Genomic DNA, 21,311 nt, shown 5'->3' with positions numbered 1-21,311 from the left:
CCCCACCTATCATTAGCACAGCCTGCCAGCAGAGACCCTGGTTATTTCTGCCCTGCCTGTCATTTATGATGCTAATGTTAGAATACTTGTTGCAACAATGGAATGTGAGAAACATCTTTCGGAATGCAGCTTCTCCGCCCTCCACTTTTACGTTTTCCCACCATCACCCACTTCTCATTGTAGACACTCGCACACTGATACACCTGCATTCCTCATTTTACTGTATAACAATTTCTCACTTGGTTTCTTGTTATAGAAATGTGACTATAGGCTAAGTAAAGATAAAAAAAAAACAGTGACGTGTAAACATGTCTTGCGTGTTATACATTAACACTAGGCTTGGGAACCTAGTTTGACACCTGACTGACACTGTCAGATGACAGGCTTGTTTGCAGTTAGTGCTGTTCCTTAATGACCAGCGGGACAGGTTCGTTCTTGTGGTCTTCATCGCAGTGTTTTAGGAGGACATGCTGAGTGAAGTGGCAGCTTGCGATGCTGAAGTGATGGCTTCAGATGGACTTTCCAAGGAGCAGCGATGGGATCATCAACTTCCAGGAATACTGTGGGAAATTGTTGCGACAACAGAATTGTTCAGTGTCAGGAGAATAAAAATACACAATACAAAACCTGGAGTGACCTAGTCCCTCCACCATTCTGCCTCACTGCAGAACAATTCAAGCGAGGTTAGGTTTCAAGTGATCTTGACACATTTTGCTGACCCTGTTATTTCTGCTTGTAATTGAGTCAGTGCATAGTACTCGCATGCAGGTATGTACATACAGATAGCAATCCAATATTAGTGTATGTAACAAGTTATATACTTTGGAGTGACAAGGGAATTTGCTGGACCTCTTGACGGGATTATTTTCCTATTAAGGTTTAAGAATGTCCTGATAATTTAGTCATATCATTAATTAAATTGTTCTTTTTTCGGCTGTGGCAGTGGAAGTCTTTTTTTGTTTCCAGGGTGCATTTTGTCCTGGTTTAATGGGCTGGAATTACAGCAGCAGGCTGGATGGCACCTCTCTGACTCCGCTATTCCAAGACTGCGGCCCCACTGAAGGGGTTGACTTTATAGCCACCCAGGAAAGCAGAACAGAGATCAGTGTGTACCAGCTCTGCCAGAAAATGGTTATTTAGTCTGTGACCCTCCCCTGCTCATGAACTGTGACATTATTAAATGTGCTTTAATGACAGAAATGGAAGCTGTGAAACCGAAATGTCTTATTTGTAGGACTTGCACAGAATGTTTGTACAGAGACACCATGTAATTTTATTTTTTGTGTATTGTCAGATTGGCCTGAGATGGGATTTAAAATTGTCACTAATGCACTAATGTGTTTCCTCCCATTCAGCCTTTATGAAGTTGCATAGCAACTGACTATAACCTGGTGTTATTCATACTTTTTTAATCCACTGGCTGTGAGCAAATGATGTGTTAAAGATCACAGGGAAGATGGGCAATACAAGAGTTATCGAAAGCCGGGTTTTGACACAAGTGCTGGTCAGGTGAGATCAGTAAGCATAGCTTCCAGTCTGCATGGGTTGAGTGTGCATGGGTTTCTCAGCATTGTGTGTGTTAGATGTGCCGCGTTCAGCTTGTGCTTTGAGGAGAAGGAAACCTTTAGGCCCTGCTGTGTTCCGCCTGGCCCCTGGAACCTTCTAGCAGTGGGGTATGGTTCATTTCAACAGAATCAATATATGCACTCTCACTAAACAAGGAGCTTTGCCAGGGAAAATGGCTGCGGGCAGATTGTGCTCCTGAGTGATGATCCTGCAATCATATACATCTGTTACACTTTCCTACCTACACATGGAAGATATTTACATGGTATGACTGTTTTTTTTTAATGTACTTCCGCTGAGTGAAATGTATGATGTGATAGTAGAGCACACTGATGCAGAACTATTTAGAGGCTTAATTTTTTATTTTTTTTTAAAGGTGAATAGTTTTAGATGGGTGTCCATACAGGTGGATTGATTTTTCTGGTTTTTATTAATTGACAATCATGTTTAGAATGTCAGATGGATTATTTTATCTTTAATTGTTTTTGAAGTAATATGCAAACAGTGGGTTTGTTGTTGAAGCCTGTCATGTGAGGCAAAGTCTTTTCAAGCATATAAAGAAAGATGTCACCCTGTGGCATTTCCCTGGTGACAGAAGGGCAGTAAAAGTATATCCCAAACAGTCTGGGGTACCTGGGGAAGTGTTGAGTGTAGGTCAAGGTTCTTGGTTGTTCTTATGCCTAATTATATTCAACTTTCATTCAGTATTGCACGAATGTAGAGTCTCGGATTAAGAATCAGATGTTTTGAGACTGAAATTACTTTGTTTAGTTTGTTTTAGTTTTTCAAGCAAATTATACCGCAGGCTGGATGAAGTGGTTTGTGTTAGTCTTCACTGCTTACATGGATGTTGTGCAGAAGAACAGACCTATGATTAGATAATTGCTCACTGAAAATTAGGGGAAATGAGGAACTGTGAGAGAACCTTGTTCAGCAGAGTGCCTCATCTTTAAAATCAGTACATCCTTTGATGGTGAAACTATGGGCTCACTTTCAAACACCTGCAATGTACAATACAATGCCTAAGATTTAGCTGCCAAAAATAGTTTAAAGTTATCAATCGGATCAGTTAAAGATAGTGCTGGGCGATAAAACGATCTCGATTTTTTTATCGATAAAAAATGAGGACAATCACGATGATACACACAGACTATAAAACTCGATCAACCAAGTTTGCTCCGTTTTAGAGAATGCGCTGAGACAGACAAATCGATGGCCTATCGAGCAGAGGTTTACTGAAAGCCAGCACAACAGCCAATCACCGACGACGTTGTAATTTTGCCCATCCTCCCATAAAGAAGCAATGGGTGTGTTCGACTTGGGCTTTGGTCTGTCTGCAGCTGACGCGACGTGGAGTGCGATATGCCAGCGGCTGCAGGGGTGGAGTATAAACTGACTGCAGCCAAGTCGGACAACTTCTACTCCTCCTAGTCTGTGAGACCTGACTGCAATGGCAGCACTGCCAGAAGGGTGTAGATAAATCTATACAAATATCACCTGCATGCATGCAAAGATCAAATACACGTATTTCAAGGATTCAACGTTGTTATTGTCATGTACAGAGTACAATGCAATTCTTACTTGAATGCCTTCTTCACAGACTGGACGATTAAACAAATAAAGCAGCACAACATTACAGTAACTAACAATAAATAAACCACTAACTTACGTGTACTGATAGAGCATTTATGTAATTTTATTTAAATTTTATTTTACCAGGTAAATGAACTGAAAACCAGTTCTCACTGCTTTACGTGCAGATAACGCATTGGAACTTCCTGGGATACAAATGTCATGCGTGTGACTAAAATCTTCAGCCAATAAGGGCAAAGTTGTGTCGTCACGGAGGCGGTTTCAGTTTGTGCTGCACGGTCTGTCTCAAGTCGTCTTGCTCTCGCGAGGATTTTGTACCATGTGACATGATGGCGTTTTGCAGCACCGGACAAAAAAATCTAACCATGATTTGACATTTTTTTGAATAATTGTTTTTTGTTTGGTTTAGATATTTTTCTACCTCAGAATTTTAAAAAGTTAAGAGACCAAGAATACAGGAAGATACTTGTTGCAGTCAGTTCTGTCCTGCTTTATTTTATGTTTGCCCTTTAACATATTTGCAATATTGTACAGTTTTGCACATTGTTACATTATTATATGGTTTTGTTCATTTGAGCTATGTTTCTTTGAATACTTATATCAATAACCTTTTATAATTTTAAGGGAATTTTGTATGTAAACAGTAAAATTTGTTGGAAAATAAGTATTTGTTTACTAATATTTCAATGTATTCATTCTATTTTTCAGAATAGGGTTATTTTTATTATTATTTTGATTATTACATTATTATATGGAACAGCATTGTGAAACTGTAATATTGATAATTATCGATATCGGTCAATACAGGAAAAAATATCGGGATGATTTTTTTTGCCATATCGCCCATCTTTAGTTAAACTGCTTTAAAAATTTTAGATCTTTATCTGGTCATTAAATGTGTATTTGTGGAAAAAACAGAGCATATACAAATAAGCTGTAAATCAGTAAAAAGCAGCATGACTTTGTACTGTTCTCCAAAAATTTACTGTATCTTGTACCACAGCTTTGGTTATGAAAACCGTCCATGGAGCATCTCAGCCAATCTATATATTTGTTAAATTTCTGCAAATACTGGGGTGCTCCCACCTGTCCTGCCCTCAGTTCACTGCTTGCCTGAACTCCTGGTAGCCTGTTCATGTTGAACACAATCCAGAGAGCTGCAGTATCACTGGGGACAGTCTACTGGGTTGTTCAACTTTAATGCCTTTTTAGGTTTTCACCAGAAGGCTAACTCAGGGTTCGTTTTTGAATAAACGCACTGGAATAAAGAGCTAATCTTGTACTTTGACTTCCATATCAATCGGAAAGCGCAAGCTGATGAGCTTATTTGCGTGTTAGTGAATTCGTACTTTAAACGCTCAGACTGCAATCTTAATTGTTTCTCTCTGAAGTCCTCCCTGCTATTTTCTGTTTGCTTAATTTCTCTGTCCTGATTGTATTGGTTTCAGTACTGGGGGGCCGGCAGTCTCTGCAGTTCCTGTGGGGACATCTTGCGGTGGTGGTGATGCAGTCAGTGAGGCTCGATTTGCAGCTGTGGCCGGGCATCGTTTAACTGAGACGATTAGTGTGTATTGGTGGCCTGTAGCCCTTGTCTGCCTGCAGAGGCCTGCTGGACCTGTTGATTATTGTATGTTGGTGATGCCTTCATCTTTATATTGGCTCTATAGTAGAGGTGTATCAGTGAAAGCTCATATACTACTTTAGTTTCACTGTGTCTCAAATACTCAAGTCTAAATTTGTTTATATAAATAGCCAGGCAGCGTCCGGCTGTTATTAGATACCTGGTGCATTGTGTAATGCACATATATGGCTAGGGCAATATTGATTTTTGTAATGGCTAGCATGCAGGACAGGAAGCCCCATTTCCATAGCGATGACAACGTGTGGCTCCTGTAAGCTGCATATTTGCTGCCAGTGGATTTTCATTCAGACATTGTAACTGCGTCACAGTTAGGGTGGGGTTTTGTGCAGTGTGCAACAAATTTGCAGTCTACTTCCTGTTGCAGAGCATTGTGGGAGAATTTCTGGGCTGATCTTTCAGTAAAGCGGCAGTGTGCTGTTTATAATGAGATGTTTGTGGAAATGTATGTGTGCGTGTTTGTCAGAGTAATGCTGTTTGCAGACACAGTTGACTATTGGCAGTATTCCTCCAGTACTCACAAATGAAATATTATTATTGGTAGACATGTTGCAAGTAGACCATGTGTTTTTTGGTGGCTTTATATTACAGTGGAAAAGTAACTATTAAACCAGGGCTGGGTCATTTCGAGGTCAGTTTGACATGACTCCTATATTTAAACTTACGTGTTTTACATACAAAAATTCTGGTTAATATATTTACCCGGCATCTGCTGCAACTCAGGGTGTCCTGCGAGTCCTTTCTATGCTATTCCTACTCCCAGGCACAGTGGCTTGCTGTGAATAATGTGGATAATCATGTTGTGCAGTATAAAAAGAGAAAAACCTGTAGGAAATGTGTTAATAGTGATATTAGGAGATGCAAGCCTTTCGCGGTAAACACCCACACGTTTGTCATTGCCTGTTTATGTAATTTTGTTTGGGTGGGTGTCTCCAAAAGTGTAATGGGAAACCCTTGTCGTCAATCTGCTCCCTAATCTGCAACCTCCTCCAGTGCAACATCTAAATCCATGTGCCGCTGGTGGTCACGTCTTCACCACCCTTTAATCTGGAGGTTAGGCCGTGTGCTCTAGGTCTGTCTCTCACAGCACAGAAGTGTGACAGCCGGTTTATAACTGTGTTGGATGAGGGCTAGGGCCAGGTGAGTGTGAGAAAACAGGGTGCGATTGGGCATGTGAGTAAATCAAAGGGAGAGTGAGTGAAAAGGGAAGCAGCCTGAGGGAAAGAAAGAGCGAGTGAGTAGAGAAGCGATGGGGAACTTGACTAAAGGAATGAGTGAGTGTATGCATATAGAGAATCATCTGCCAAGTGGAAGTAAGTCAGCCGAACAGGTCATTATGTAATGGGGTGTTGAGTAGCCATCCATGTACATTCTCCTTGGGAACGTCTTTGGCTGGACACATGGCCTTTCTGGCTTCTCTTATCCTTCCTCTCTACCCTGGCACTGTGTGTGTGGGCCACATGTCATCTTTGGGGTAAGGGTTGGTTGCAGGGGTGTTGTCAGGAGTCAAGGTTTGAGGTGAGTCTGTGTGGAGTTTGCCCGTATTGGGTGGTATATCTCTGTGTGCGGGTGCGTGTATGTTTTCGGAGTTGTGTCAGGAGTGTTTTTGTATGTGTGTGGCCTCTCTGTGGTTGTGTGGGATGAATCCAAGTAGAACCCTGTGGTGCTCCCTGCCTGCTCGCTCCGATTAGCTTCGACATGATGGGGGGGGGGGGGGGGATGCTGAGTGCCCAGGACAGCAGAAACTCCTCGATGGCTGTCAGGCTGGGGGTGGGGTGGGGGTGGTTTATTCATCTTCTAGCATTTTAAGTGCTAACAGAGAGCCTTTGACGCTCTGACTTCTGAAAAAGGTGAATGCACAGTGTAGTGACAGAACCTATTACTGCATTGGTGGCTCTCTTAGACGACAAGGAGGGGTAGAATTCCTGCAAAGAGGGGGAGGGGGGCTCTTTGGACTCTGATCAAACTGTCAGTTTATAACCCACCAGCTGGGCCACCATATAAAGCGGGGATTCCTGTTTATGAGGTTGTCTTTTGGCAGGTGTTTGAGCGCAGCTTTCTTCCACTCTTATTTTGTTTTTGTTCTTTCCTCCTCTGTAGGTTGGATGTGCTGTTCCGCATTTGGGAGCGATGGAGTGACTGAACCCTGTAATTGACGTGGCTTTTCAGCACAGATCCAAGCTCCTAGACTTCCGCCAAAAGAAGTACTGCTTCACCAAAGAAGGTCCTCTCAGCACATGAAAAATTTAAGGAAATAATTGCTCTTTTTCTTTTGCGTTTTAAGTTTTTTTTTTGTCATTAGGTCTCAGACAGGAGAATAATAAAAAAAATATTTAAAGGGCAAAAGTGTTTCTTTGGAGGGATTTGGTCTTGGTTCTTTTGTGTGTGAGAGGTGTTGGCCTAACCCGGCATCATGTATGGCAGTGCCCGCTCCGTGGGCAAAATGGAGGGCAACAACCAGAGCCCTGGGCGTTCTCCACGGCTGCCTCGCTCACCCCGTCTGGGGCACAGGCGCACCAACAGCACGGGTGGCAGCGGTGGGGGCGCGGGAGGCTCTGGAGGTAAGACGCTCTCTATGGAGAACATTCAGTCGCTGAACGCAGCATATGCTGCCTCAGGCCCCATGTACCTTAGTGACAACGAGGTTGTAGTGGCACCTCCTGACCAACCCAAAAGCACCATGACGCTGGGCCGCTCCGGTGGTCGGCTCCCCTACGGAGTCCGTGGTGCGGTCATGGGCAGCAGCCCCAACATCGCAATGGCAGCACCACCCAGTGCCGGTCCTAGCGACGCCATAGCGTTCGGGGACCACCACATGCCCTCGGGCCTGGCGTCCACGGTGCCTCACTCGCTGCGCCAGGCGCGGGACAATACCATCATGGACCTGCAGGCGCAGCTCAAGGAAGTCCTGCGGGAGAACGAGCTGCTGCGCAAGGAGGTGGACATGAAGGAGAGCAAGCTGAGCTCCTCCATGAACTCCATCAAGACCTTCTGGAGCCCCGAGCTGAAGAAAGAGCGTTCCCTGCGGAAGGACGAGGTCTCGAAGATGGCCGTGTGGAAGGAACAATACCGAGTGATTCAGGAGGAGACCCAGGTGAGAGACGCAGGCCAGGGTGGGGGTGGGGTGGGGGGGGGGGGGGGCATGGACAGTGTGGAGAGGTTTGACTTGGCAGTTTGTTTTTTATATTTTCTGGGAAACAGTTTGATGGATCCTTTTTAACCATAAAAGCACAGAATCTACCATCCTTGTGGTACTGTCCATTTCTCCTGCCATGATGACAATGTTTAAACTACACCATTAGCGGCTACCATAGCCAGCAAGGGTTTTGGAGGTTGGCGAGTGGATATTATTAATAACTGCCTTGATTCACTGTAGACTGATGCTTTCAGATTAAAAGAGCCATTTGTCTGGTTGCTCCAGATATGGCACCTGATAGACTCGTTGTTAAAAGGTGGTACGAAGTCATGGGGCTGATACAGTCTGAGCTCTATTTCAGCAGAACATGAGACATTTTTAAACGCATTGAGCAAAATGCTCAGCATGCTTAAAATTGATTTGACAGGTTTCTCCCTCTGTTGTGTAGAGTTTGGGCTGGTTTAGGATAATGCTGCTTTTCACATCCACATTTCCATTCCTTTATAATGATGTGATGATGAGTGAGAGTCATTATGTTTTTGGAGGCCCTCATTTGTGGTGTCTTTATCGACAGAATATTAGCGTTTTCTGTGCAGGCCATGCCAGTGGTGGGATCGGGGGGGTGCCACACAGAGAGAACTTAGAGACGGACCCCCCTGTGCGCTGAAGTGTTGGGCAGTACCAGATGGTCTTAGTATTACCTCTGCATGTTGGCCTTTAAGATCTCTAGGTTCTTTTTCTCAGACTGGGTGGGGGTGACATGGGTTGCTCTGCATATAAAATGCCAGTTTTTAACCCCCCACCCACCCCTCCAGCAAGACCTTCTCCTTGAGTGGTGGTCATATATTAATGTGTGCAGGAACAGCAAAGCCCAATTTAAATGTGTATGACTTTGCATTTGAGGGGCACCTATTATAACCAGCTGCCTGGTTTGAGGCAGGTGGCTCCGGTTTGTTTCTCCTCCTCTTCGTGACCCACCATCTTTCTTCCACTCTGTCCTGAATTCCCCTCCCCATGTGACTCCTCTGAGGTGGGAAGTCTATAAACGGCAGGTGAGGGATAGAGAGAAAGAGGGAAGAGAGAGAAGCGCCTGGCTGATGTGAATTCTTAGGCAGCCAGATGGGGCATCATGGTGCTGGACCTACACAGGGTCATCAGGGGTCACCGCTCGGGGCCAGCAGGCTGCGAGGGGGCTTGAGAACATTGCTCATCAGCTGGCGGCTGGTCGTTATCTGTGAAAGGTGCAGATATACTGATTCTGTTGTTGCAGCAGATGATGAGGGTGATGATGATGATGATGGTGATGGTGATTGAATTGGTATGATGAACTGATGGCTTCTTGGAAGAGCGTGCCATCTTTATGAGCCGGTTTACAGGGCTGGCTGCTTCAGTGGGAACAATAAAGGGTGAATGAGTCACTGCCTGGCTGTGCCCTGCCCGGAATTTCATTTGGGTGGGTGGCTGGGTGGGGGCGGGCAGGCAGGCAGGCGGGCTGATTGACGCGCTGGAGGATGCACTCTCACTCTCCCTGTGTGCTGCAGGGAACCTGGCCTTCACTCTGCTCCTGCCCTGTCGTGTTGACGCAGTCGGAATGAGTTGTGTGAGGTCTCGCAGCATTATACGCCTTGAGTGCTTGTGCACGTTTGCACACGTTAACGTAACATCCATCAGTGTGCAGGTAACGGCGCTTGGAGGATGGGAAACGTGCCATTGGTGGCGAGCCTTCCCCTCTTTGTTGGTAGCCCTGTGATGGTTGACCTAAGGAAAGAATTTGCATTCTGGTAGCTATCTTACTTTTGTACAGTCTCTCTGGTTCCGGTGTAGTTGTCACTAATAGTTAGCTCATCTCCATCCACTGCTGCCCCTACGGTGTGACAGCCAGACGGGTAGGTTCCTCACTTCGTGAGCATACCTAAAATCCAACTTTGTGAAAGTCAGTCGTTGGCTTCTCACAGGGATATTCACAGCCTGATATCCTGGGCTGACTCTATTGACAGGCAGTAATCCCTTTTATTCCGACTGAATGGGCAAGACCTACGTGTCTGGTAGGGCTGTGCGATATGATGATATATATCAGGTGACGAAATAAAAATGTCTGTCATTTCATATTATGTTCTATTGTTTATTTTGTGGTGTTGCAAAATACACTGTATATGGCAACATTTTTTCATCATTTGGATGACATTTTTGCAAGGTTACACGCCACCACCTGGGATGCGGCTCTTGTACGGAAGTTTTTATTGGACTTTATTATTTGTAATCCACAGAAGACGATCCACAAATATGGACCATGATCCACAAATATTAAACTGTCCGCATATGTGTATTTTTTTAATTTGTGTTGTGTAAAATCATATCCACAAAAATAGAGCAATTTTCAATTTTTACATGTGAAATGTGCTTTGTACATTTCTGGATCATGTTTTGTCTATTTGTGGGTCGTGTTACATTTGTGACTTCTGTCATCTTTTTTGAAATAGTTTTGTGTTCAATTGCAATAGTTTTGCAATCCCACTACACTTGTCCACTTAATATTTGCTGCAACGTGACGGCATGGATAAACCTAAATAATACAGACATGTCATGTAAAGTGTGCTTTAAGCATTAAACTGTGGTGGACAATGTAACTTTAATATAATGTTTTTATACGAATTTATTAATCGCCAGTGACTAAATAAGACAACTGGACTATTGAACATGAAGTGCACACACACACTGAAAAATGTTACAAACAGTGAAAGATATTACAGCCAGAAAACTGCATAGAAAGCTAATTTTACTAGAGTGTTTTCTTAAGTTTTAAACTCAAACCTGCTTTCTGGAATATTTCAGTACAGATCCACATATCCCCACATACATCATCAAGCGGCTATGACACTGCAGTAAAGTTAGCATTATATTCAGTTTTCCAGTAATATCTTTCAAGTTTCAACAAAAGCAAGCAACACGACATAGTTTCCCAGATTTCTTTATGGGCAAATTGTAATTAATATTTTAATGTTTGTGTGTGCACTTTACCTTCAATAGCCCAGCTGTCTTGTTTACAATCACTGACGGTGAATGAACACTGTGTAATTATTAATAAATATGTACAAAGGTGTATAACAACACATACATGAAAGTTACTTTGTGTGCATTATCCCCTGTAGTTTAATGCTTAAAGCGCACTTAACTGGACATGTCTGTATCATTTAGGTTTATACTTACTAATCCATTAATTCTATGTTTTATAGTTTATGCGGACACAGTACAGTTATTATTAGTAATGGAAAAGTTTTGCGAGTGAACGCAAAAGTACGGTGAGAGAACTCAAAACTATTTCAAAAAAAGATTCTCCCGCCCAGATCTCTTTGGGGCTCCTTATACACAGCTGATCTGTAGAAAAAAATCACAAATGCGTCACTATCCACAAATATGTATTTTTATTTGTGTTGTGTAAATCATATCCACAAAATACGGACCGATTTTGTACAAATGAAAATGGTTTTGCATAACTGTGGATGACTTCCCCTATATTTTTGGATCGCGTTACATTTGTGACCTCGCTCCTTTTATTTGTAGATTTTTGTCCAATTTTTACTGCAGCTGATCTGTAGAAAAAATCCATAAATACAAGGTGCAGCCATGATACATGTCATTATCGGAGTATGAGAGTGTTTATATCGGGATATATGATTTTGGTCATATCGCACAGCCCTAGTTTCTGGAATGTTCTACAAGTGTCATACATATTTTGGAACCGCATTTCACATTTGACTGTATTTGGCACTATGTAGGCTGCTTATATACTGTATGTACAGATCTTCTGAAGATATATTTGATTGGACTGTTGAGTAGTGAAATGTATCAATCGGTACAGAAGAAAACACCATGTCCATTAGACCTTGCACAAGTACGGTACGACAAGGAATGACGGTTGGTGAATTTGTGTTGTTGTTTTCTGTGGATCTCTGCGCCTAGAACTTTTCTCTAGTTAACCAATGACATGTATCTGTTCTCTGTTTGTGTCACCTCTGAGCCATTTGGCAGGGTGATGGTTTCTGTTTTTATGGCTTCAAAAAGTAGCTGGGAACGGTGTGCATTTCTTTCTGTACCAAAATGGGACGAGCGGGGCAGGATGTCACCTTGGAAACCACTGGGGCCTAGACCTATGGCAGCCCGCAGACCCCCTGAGTTCCTAACAGAGTCAAACAAGAAGCGATGTTTGACTAACCCCCCCTTGGTCTGGCAGTGAGTGCAGGTCCTCTAGGTGCCTTTTATTTATAAACACGGAGCTGAGCCAGACCAGGATGCTGTGCTGTTTGCCTTGCTTCTGCATATATGTATTTCCAAACAAATTCAATATATTCTCATGGGCCTCTTCTGCTGATTACAGATGCGAATGTAAATTAGCCATGCGGGTGAATGTAAGCCCTGCTCTTTAGAAATGACTCAATTATATGGAAGTAATTGTTAGCTGTCTTTCCCACTCAAAATCAAAAAACAAAACAATAATCAAATAACGATGTCCTGCTCTTACGGGGTGTTGTTGTTGTTCTCTTTTCTTCGCAAATGTTGCCTCCTTGCAGCAGAATCAAGTGAGACAGCCTATTGTAAAGATAAGCCGACGTGAGGCCTTTGAGAGTGTAGAGGCGAGGTGTCATGCTTCCTGAAAGTGAGCCGTAGCCAGTCTTGGAAGTCGGGATGGATGGAATGAGCCATGGAGCGTCACTGCTGGACATTCCTTTCGCTTAGATTGGCGGGGGGCCTCCCAGCTTACCTGCCTGCCCAACCTAAAAGGGGAAAAATACATTGAGTACCTTATTTATTATGGTACAGTAGATGATTTTTCTCTTAAAATGTACTATATAATCTTATTAATTCAGGAACAGGCCATGTAGTCTGTTTTGTTGGGAAACAATGGTGGATATCTTTAAAGGTAGCAGTTGAATGAATTGTGACCCTTGTAGGATATTAGACCTTCTTTTCCAGAAATGTTTCGGAAAATAATAGTCAATGATCCTCTCTTGCTGAAGCAAAGTGCATCGGTTAGGTGGTGTTTACCACAAGCTGGTTAGTCCTTATGCCCTGGAATAGTGCAGGAGGGACACTCGCATGTCTTGTGAAGTGCGCTCTGCAATCTATTACTATTGTTCTTGTGTTTACTTTAAATCACTTATGTGGTTTTGGTGTGAGGCAGAGAGAGAAGTTTATTGATAAACAATTTTCCCCTGCATGACATTTCTTTAGAATTAAGCATACTGTACTTCAGCTGATTTTGTTGCTTTTTCCATGGCTTCCTTGCCGAATCGGACCCGTCCGAATGTCTTAGTGCGTCACTGAGAGACACCCCACTGGAGCCGGGCATGACTCTAACCTGCCGACTTCTGCATGAAGAGAGGAGCCCAGAAGCTGAGCTCTGTAATCGCCAGCTGCTTCACATTCCATCTGTTCTCTTTGGCCAGCTTGGCCGTATTCCCCCACCTTTTAACGGGTGCCCACCTCACTTCCTGTGGTGTCTAGTGGGCAGGAAGGAGGGGAGGCGAAGGGAGGGGAGGGAGGCTGTCCGTGTGTAAGGCCTCAGTGCTCGCTGACCCACGACCTTGGCAAAACCGGACCCTTTGTGTCCGCAGCAGCTGTGAGTAAGCAGAGTTCCTGACAGATGGCAGCCGGCAGTGAGGCCTGTGTGTTAGTGTTTGTATTGTCTGTGTGTGCATGTCTGTCTGTGTTCACACTGCGTTCATTCACAGGTGATCACTGTCCATGAAGGAGTGAGAATAACCATCCTATTGTATCATTTGACATTTCTATGAAATGAAACCCTTTGTGAGACAAAGCATGCTTGAACAGAGGAATAAAGTGATGAAGGCTTTGTATCACAAGGGGGACGTGAAATTGGGGCCACTGTTATTACTATTATGACAAATTCATTTTGTACAGGATTGGCCCTGGCTATTCTAAATATATACCGTATTTTTCGGACCATAAGATGCACCTTTTCCTCCCCCAAAGGGGGGAGAAAAAGTCACTGCGTCTTATGGTCCGAATATTGCTCTGCTCACATACTTTAACCCTCTGGGGTCGAGTGCATAGTTGGCGACACAGCGTACTTCTCGCGTCTATTTCAGTTTATATCTCGCTGAAATCTTAATGTAGAATCATGAAAAAACGCTGGCTAAATCCGTAATCTGTCTTCTTTTCAAAACGTCCATTGTCGGAAGTATTACAGTTTTTAAAATTAGGTTAAATCGGCAAAAAAATAAACTATGTCCCCTTACTTTGTTTTACCTGCATCGGGGGCGTGTAGTACCGCTGTCACCCGAAGATCGCTATTCACATTCTAAATAGCCGCATTAGCGCGTATTCAAATCGCATTCGCATGGTAATTTGGTGAACAACGCAACGGTGAAACGCGATCCAAATACATCCCCATCAGCGCTATAAAAGGGGGGAGGGATGTGGCCAGGTGTCAATGGATCATTCATACACATGAAAGTTTTTTGTTACTGAAGTGTCTCCTTGTTTCTTTGTACTTTTATTGGTTTTTACTGACTTTATTTGTTAATAACAGTGATAATGGTTCTTAATGCTGCTGTTGACTACTGTTCACTGTATATGGTTGACGTAAAATATTGTAGGACACTATTTGGTTCAGAATCTTTTTTTTCTTCATTTCCCTCCTCTAAAACTAAGTGCGTCTTATGGTCCGAAAAATACGGTAAGTGATAAGTCTGGCTGTAAATACAAGTGGGATCCTTATGCCTTTTGATGGCATCAGTGATGCCGGCCTCCGTCACATATGACATTGTTTATGATGGGGGGAACAGCAGTTGGTTAATGTGAGCTGGTGGAGACAGACCTCCTCTCTTGGAAAAACTAGGAAGGTGGTCATGGGGGGGTGGAGGAAGCTGGGGAAGCATATGGTCGTGGGCGGGAACCGCAAGCTTCTGTCAGTGATCAGGTGTCTTTACGTGTTTGTTCTTCAATGGCACTGCAGCACGTTTGCCCTCAAATCAAGATGTTATACCTCACAGATTAGGTTCACTGCTGGGATGATCCTGCGCTTTGGAGGAACCCCCAGCCTACTGTGGGTCTTGTCATGAAGCAGCTGCCAAGTGACCTTTTTACATGCATGTACATCCACACCCACAGACTGGATTGTTATCTGTAGTCTATAGGGCAGGGTTCTTCAAATCTGGACCTCGATTCCAAATCCAGGCCTTGTTTTCAGTTCTCCCAGGTAGTTAGTTTAAGAATGACTGACTGATTCTGATTGGTCAGAGGCTTCTCACCTGACTGACAGGTAAAGGAAGGCTGGAAAACCAGCAGTGCTCGGATCTCGAGGACCGTGATTTGAATAATAGGGCTATAGGGGGTCTCTCTAAGAGAATGGGGGACACCAGCTACAGCGCTTGTTTACCTTTTACACGGTGTACATTGTGATTTACTATGTGCTAATTTCCGGTAGGACATCTGTGAGAATCACCGTGCTATGTTAGCATCAAACGGTACCAGAATTAGCATTATATTGCAAAAATTTGCATTATGAATCTATTCCGTTCAGCCTTGCTAAAGTACTTTTTTAAAGTAGGTTGAATATTCACAAATTCCAAGGCACCTGCAATACATAAATGCATCACAATGTGCGATGGTACAAACAATCACTAATATATAGAATATGTCCCTTTTCCCTTCACATATTCCGTGCATGTGGACGCAGATTACTGGTTCTGTCTTGTCCCCATTTATTTCAACCAGTCAGAGGGTGGTGATGCAGCCAGCTCGGTTTAAGCACGCTTTCGGCCCTGTGAGTAAGAAGGGTATGTCAGCTTGGGTATGATAATTATTTTTTGCTATGTAGGTTTTCATCCTGTTATAATCCTATGGCCTCATTGCTATGCTACTTGTGTTTATTGTGAAGGGTAGCTGCTTGTGAGAAATGGACATTTTATGCCAAGGTGATACTTTGTTGGTCCAGAAGTCGGACTGATGAATTTCCTTGACTTTTGCTTTGTTGCTTTAGGCTGGCCGCTTGGGAACGATACTGTTATTGCAGGGGACCAGAAGCTTTAAGATGATTTGTGGTTGGCTGCCTATTCCACCAAAAGTCATGGGTCATGTGAATTAATATCACATAGACCCGACTTTGTTCAAGCAAGCTGTGCAAGATATTTTTCTTGGAAGTTTGAAGTGATTTTCTCCGCTCTTCCATTTAAAGTGTGGGATCTACTGAAAAAGGCCATCTTGACCTTGCTCTATTTCTGCTATTCAGATGATCTTCTTCCTGGGATAGGTTGCGCTGCTGTGCTTTTCATGGTGTTCCCTAGTTATTGTCTAGAAAACTTTCCAGGCACGCATTTTCCCTGAGGCGTTTCATAGGTGGGAGTGTATCGGTGTATATGTACACATGTCAGAACTGGAGCTGTGCTGTCGCTGTGAGGTTGATTGGTTGGCAGGCTCCCAGCAAAGCACAGTGGAGGAGCATGTCAACCACAACAGGGTGGGTGGGTCCAGCCACCTGTCTCAAGAAACGTGCCAGCTGACTGGAGATCTCCGCCTCGCTCTGCGTTCGGGGAGTGCGGATCTGCGGCCTAACGTGTGGCATCAGCAGCTAGTGTTAGTGTTATAGAAGTGGATCAGTGACCAGAAGATCTCAGGTTTGAGTTCCGGAAGGGCCTTTTGGGTGTTGTACCTGTGATCAGGGTGCTGAGGAATTTCACAAGTGCTAATATCCAAAATTTTATTATAAATCTAAGACACATGTAAGACACTGGTTAAAAGCATCTACTTGGCAAGATCTGGCATTAGTGTTAAATCCACGGAGTCTACATGCATAGATATGGACCACAGAGAAAGTGCAGAGATTTCTAATATACATCACCTAAGCTCATTCTAATGGAGCAGACTCAGTAGGCCGGTATGTGAGAGAACTTGATTTGTAGATGAGGACCTTGTTTGCATAGAATAGAAGTGTCTTTGTAAATATTGGCGTTGGAGTGAATATAGATGGGGCTTTATGGTTAAGAAGAAAGATATATCTTTCTATTCAGCTCCCTCAAGCTCCTTGCCAGTAGGAAGGATACATGCTGGCCTTGCTGTTCCCCAGCACGGTGCTGCTTTAGAGACTCTACATGACTTGATTAATCTCTGTGAAGCAGTCAGGCATTAGTCCTTCACCAGCTAGTATTGTCAAAACACAATCCTGGTTCTTGATTCAGACCTTTAGGTTCTGCTGATGGAGATGAGTTTCTCTTTGTTGTTTCTTTCAGCCAAAGGGGAGTAACCAGTGCTGGCGGGATGTTAATGATTAGTCTTGGGTGTTTTGGGAAGATGTGTAATTTGCCTTCGCTCTGCCTCCCTGTTTTAAATGCCGCCACTGGCTTACAAGAAAAAAGCCAGCATGGTGCTGATTTGCCTTAATGCTTAAGTAGCAGCTATCTAATCAGCGCCTGCTCTAATTGGTGATGGCTTTTTCGGATCTGCTCCAGTCCCTCGCCCACACCCCCACATCTGGTTAATTACACAAACCATCAGCTTGACTCAGAACACCATTTAGGCCATGCTGGTGTCCTCTGTGCACCTGTCCCTGTGAAAGGGTCAAAGTGATGCGTCTTCTCCAGACCTTGCCGTCTATCACAGAGCTCTTTGCTCTTTTGTCTGATATATACTCTGCTTTTGATTTCATTTCACCCAAAATGAATAATGATTGTAATGGGAAAAGTGCATGAGGTATCGATATTGAATATACCTTAAAATTTCCGACAGATCCAGTTATTTTGGATGGGTTGCTTATTGAGTTAGGTTAGTGATCAGCAATGGGTTTGTTACTATTGGCAGGTAACACAGAACTGCCATGGACAGTGCTGCTTCCCTCTAGTGTCAGGGAGGCTATCTGCAATGCACATATTTTGTTTATGCCTGGACTGGGGTTGTTCATAGCTGGACTGGGGAAAATTCTTCCAAAGCATTGTCAATCCAGGAATCTATTTCTTGCTAGAATGCCTCAAGACAGCCTGTGTTCAGATGATGTGCGATCTCGGTTTTCAAAGTGATGTCATCTTGTCACGAAGAAGCCTAAAATGGCACAGGAAGAAGGTTTAGGTTAAAAGTGAAACACTGGAAGGCTGCAATCCCAGTTGTGCGGGATGCAGGTTGTGCTCAGTGTGCTGTACCTGTAAAGAAACACTACTCTCCTCCTCCTTCTGCTTCAGGGGTGACAACAGGAAATGGCTGTCCGCTGGGAAGGGTTTACAGATGTGTTTGAATCATGTCCCAGTTTTATTCTGTGATTGGCGGATGCCCCTGTGGACCCTAAATTTATTTTAAAAAGTGAGGTTGAGATAGAGATGCTCGATATATTGATTAACATATCAGCATCAACCAGTATTCATTAAAAATCAAGATATTGGTATCTCTCCGATATGTCAGTCTTGGCCAATATCGGCCGTCGATACGAAAACTTTTTAGACACTAGCAGTAGTCAAGTAATGGAAAAAGCAATGTTAGTCTTAGAGATGCATGATATGTTGGTTAACATATTGGTTTCGGCCTATATTCTTTAAAATATAGGTCTGATGTGACAGTCTTAGCTGATATTTAAACTTTCAAAGACAGCAGCCCAGAACTAAAGACGCAGCTACTAAAACAATGGAGATGATTGCATTGGATGATCAACCGTTTTCTGTAGTGGAGGACGAGGAATTTCGTCGGCTCATTCACGGCTTAGAAGTAGTATTGCCCCTTTCAATCTGGCTGAACTTCCCCCACAGTTTCCTGAGCAGGGGACATGCCGTTACATTTTTCATTATATTTTATAAAAAAATTATGTATTTTTATTGGAACAATCTTGTGAAATGTGGGATGGGTGGCATGATGCAAGATTCATTCCACAAATGTGGTCTGGCAACCCCATCCCATGAAGTGGTTCAGAGGTTACCTGGTTATTGGCATCTGTGATACTGGACAAAAATATAGTGGATATTGATATAGACCAAAATTTTCATATCGGTGCACCACTAGGTTGAGATCAGATGTACTTCTCCAAGGATGTCCCTGGGACCAGCACAGGTAAAAGATGTGGTGGTTAAATCTGCTTTCTGCCCCGCTTCTACACCAGGGGCCGTGCCATTCGACTTCTTCCGGTCATTTCAGCCACACGTCAGAGATATGTTCTGGCACTAGGTGGGAGCTGCCTTTTGTATGTGATGAAACAGTCGCAGAAGGTTCCACTGGACAGGTGTGATTCAGTAGCCTCACTTTAGTGACACCCACGCAGACTCTGTACAGAACAGCACAAAAGCAGTGTCAGGTTTTTACCGGTGAGCTGCTCTCTCTGGCATGTATTTTTAGACACAAGCCTGGATGCCTCCTTTTTGCCATTTGGGGGAGTGTTTGCACTTTCAGTCATTAATAAAACCCAGACCCTCCTTGTTTAAATGGCCCAGAGATGCCTCAGCTCTGTGACTTGTCATTTTGGTTGATTTTTGTTGTTGGGTTCTATAGCCCCTTTTTGATGCTAGTGATGATGTTAAGCTGGGCAGCATGATGTCTCAAATTGAGAGGGTCTCCAGGCCTATCTAAGGATGCAGCCAAGAGAATGAGCACAGCTTTATGGTGTTTGTGAAACTCTGGGGTAACCTTTGGACATTTCTGCCGTGTGGCCATTAGGAACAGATGTGGCTTGTTTGCGAATGTTGATCAGTATGAACAGTGTAGTCACGCCGTCCACGCGCTGCTGCTGTAATGTGGTTGAGAGGCATTATCTGATCATCTGCTGCTCTTTTTACATAAGTGACCCCTTCCCCAACCTTGTGCAACCTGATATAATGCATATCCACTCCCACATTGTTGACTACCAGGTTTCCTAAGAGTAGTGTTTCAACAATCAATTAATTGCTGCTTTTTGAACTGTGTTAATGAATGATGGAGAGCCCTACTCTGGGGCAGTAAAGGAGCACCTAGCTTTAGACCCCAAAACAAGCTACTTTTTTCAGCCTGTTGACATTTTGTGGCAGCCAGGATCTTGCTGCCTTATGTGTGACCTCTTTGGCCTCATTAACCATTAAGCCAGCCTGAAATTTTCAGCAGTTATTTTGTGGCTCCACTGTTCCTGCATCAGCTTTCTATGTGATTCACTATTTTTATGAACATCTCATGGAGGCCCGGTCTCCTGTTCCTCACAAAAAGCCCTTGTGGATTTCAGAACCAGGGTCAGTTCACTTGCAGAGATGGGCACAAATACATCAAAAAGTATTTTGTCACAAATTACAAGTACTTGGTCATCAAATGTATCAAAATAAAATAATAAATACTGGTGCGAGAAAATGTATTTAATTAAAATACAAGTAATTTGTGATTTGAAAACACAAATATCATGTGAAATAGTAACAGTTCACGACAAATATGTGTCCCGTTACCGCCCCTATAAATGTGGAATATTTACAAAATATATAGCTTGCTGTAAGTTTAAATAGAATAATAATTTTGTAATTTACATGTGTTATAGTGCTAACTGTGAACTGAACAATGACTTTAATAACATTTGTAATGTAATGAGAGCTTAACAGGCTGCACCTGCAGCAGTGGGTTGGGGTTGGGGGGGTGGATATTGCGGTCCTGTGTTCCGGGAAATCAGGCTAAGTAGTTAGCCTGATTTATCGCTAATGAAGGCTTCCATATATGACAAACCACAAGACGCCACTGCCTGAACATGCCTGTTGAAATTACCTAGAATTCCACAAGCAGGCTAGTAAGTTAATTCACATGTTCTAGGTAACAGCACTGCTGTTTGCTAATCACTCTATTTTTCTGTCCAGTAATGACATTCAGTGAGCAGCGTCTGATAGTATATGGTACTACACACTTTACTTTAAGGCAATTTGCGGCAATCACCAAAGCAGCTCCTTTCCTGGGATTACTGGTCATGGGAAGATGAAGTTGAGAATGAGCGAGCTGGGCACAGCAAGATAGGATTCATCAGTACTGGTCCTTGCCGATTTGGCACCCTAGGCAAGCATCGGCGCCAGCACCCCCCATCCGAGGCAAAGTGAAATTAGTTGGTTAGTCTGTTAGAAATTGATGCCCTATGTAGCCGCCTATGTCGCTTATAGGATTGACTGGCCCTGGGTCACATGATTTACTTGCATCTAGCCAAAGATGGTGATAGGATATTTAGAAGTGTAAGCCAGGTGAAAATGCTTAAGTAGCAGCTATCTAATCAGCGCCTGCTCTTAAAATGAAAGAAAATAAATAAATAAAATCACATATTAAACTTGAAAGGGAAGATATATAGATATATAAATTAAAATTAAAATGAGTGAAATCTGATTGGCTGTTGAAGGCTCCTCCCACTTTGCTGAACCTTTAGCCACAGTGAGCCATTGACATACTGTGCAAAGT

The 21,311-nt window shown here is 43.4% G+C and overlaps 1 protein-coding gene across 10 annotated transcripts in view; it reads left to right on the top strand.

Moving 5' to 3' along the window:
- The window catches only part of erc1b (ELKS/RAB6-interacting/CAST family member 1b), a 147,486-nt gene that overhangs the window by 3,825 nt on the left and 122,350 nt on the right, over positions 1 to 21,311 (top strand). For 9 of the 10 annotated variants that reach the window (XM_023810375.2, XM_023810374.2, XM_023810372.2 and 6 more), the window contains exon 2: positions 6,899 to 7,892. In XM_023810375.2, coding sequence (XP_023666143.1) covers positions 7,212 to 7,892 — 681 coding nt within the window. In that variant the 5' untranslated portion in view covers positions 6,899 to 7,211. Of the gene's footprint in view, positions 1 to 1,423; positions 1,510 to 6,898; positions 7,893 to 21,311 lie in introns of those variants that run through there. The other variant, XM_072710119.1, reaches the window with a different exon arrangement.

The sequence above is a fragment of the Paramormyrops kingsleyae genome, chromosome 3 (assembly GCF_048594095.1).
Source record: "Paramormyrops kingsleyae isolate MSU_618 chromosome 3, PKINGS_0.4, whole genome shotgun sequence".
NCBI lineage: Eukaryota > Metazoa > Chordata > Actinopteri > Osteoglossiformes > Mormyridae > Paramormyrops > Paramormyrops kingsleyae.
The sequence above is the reverse complement of the archived record's forward strand: the minus strand, read 5'-3'. Positions and strand labels throughout refer to the sequence as shown.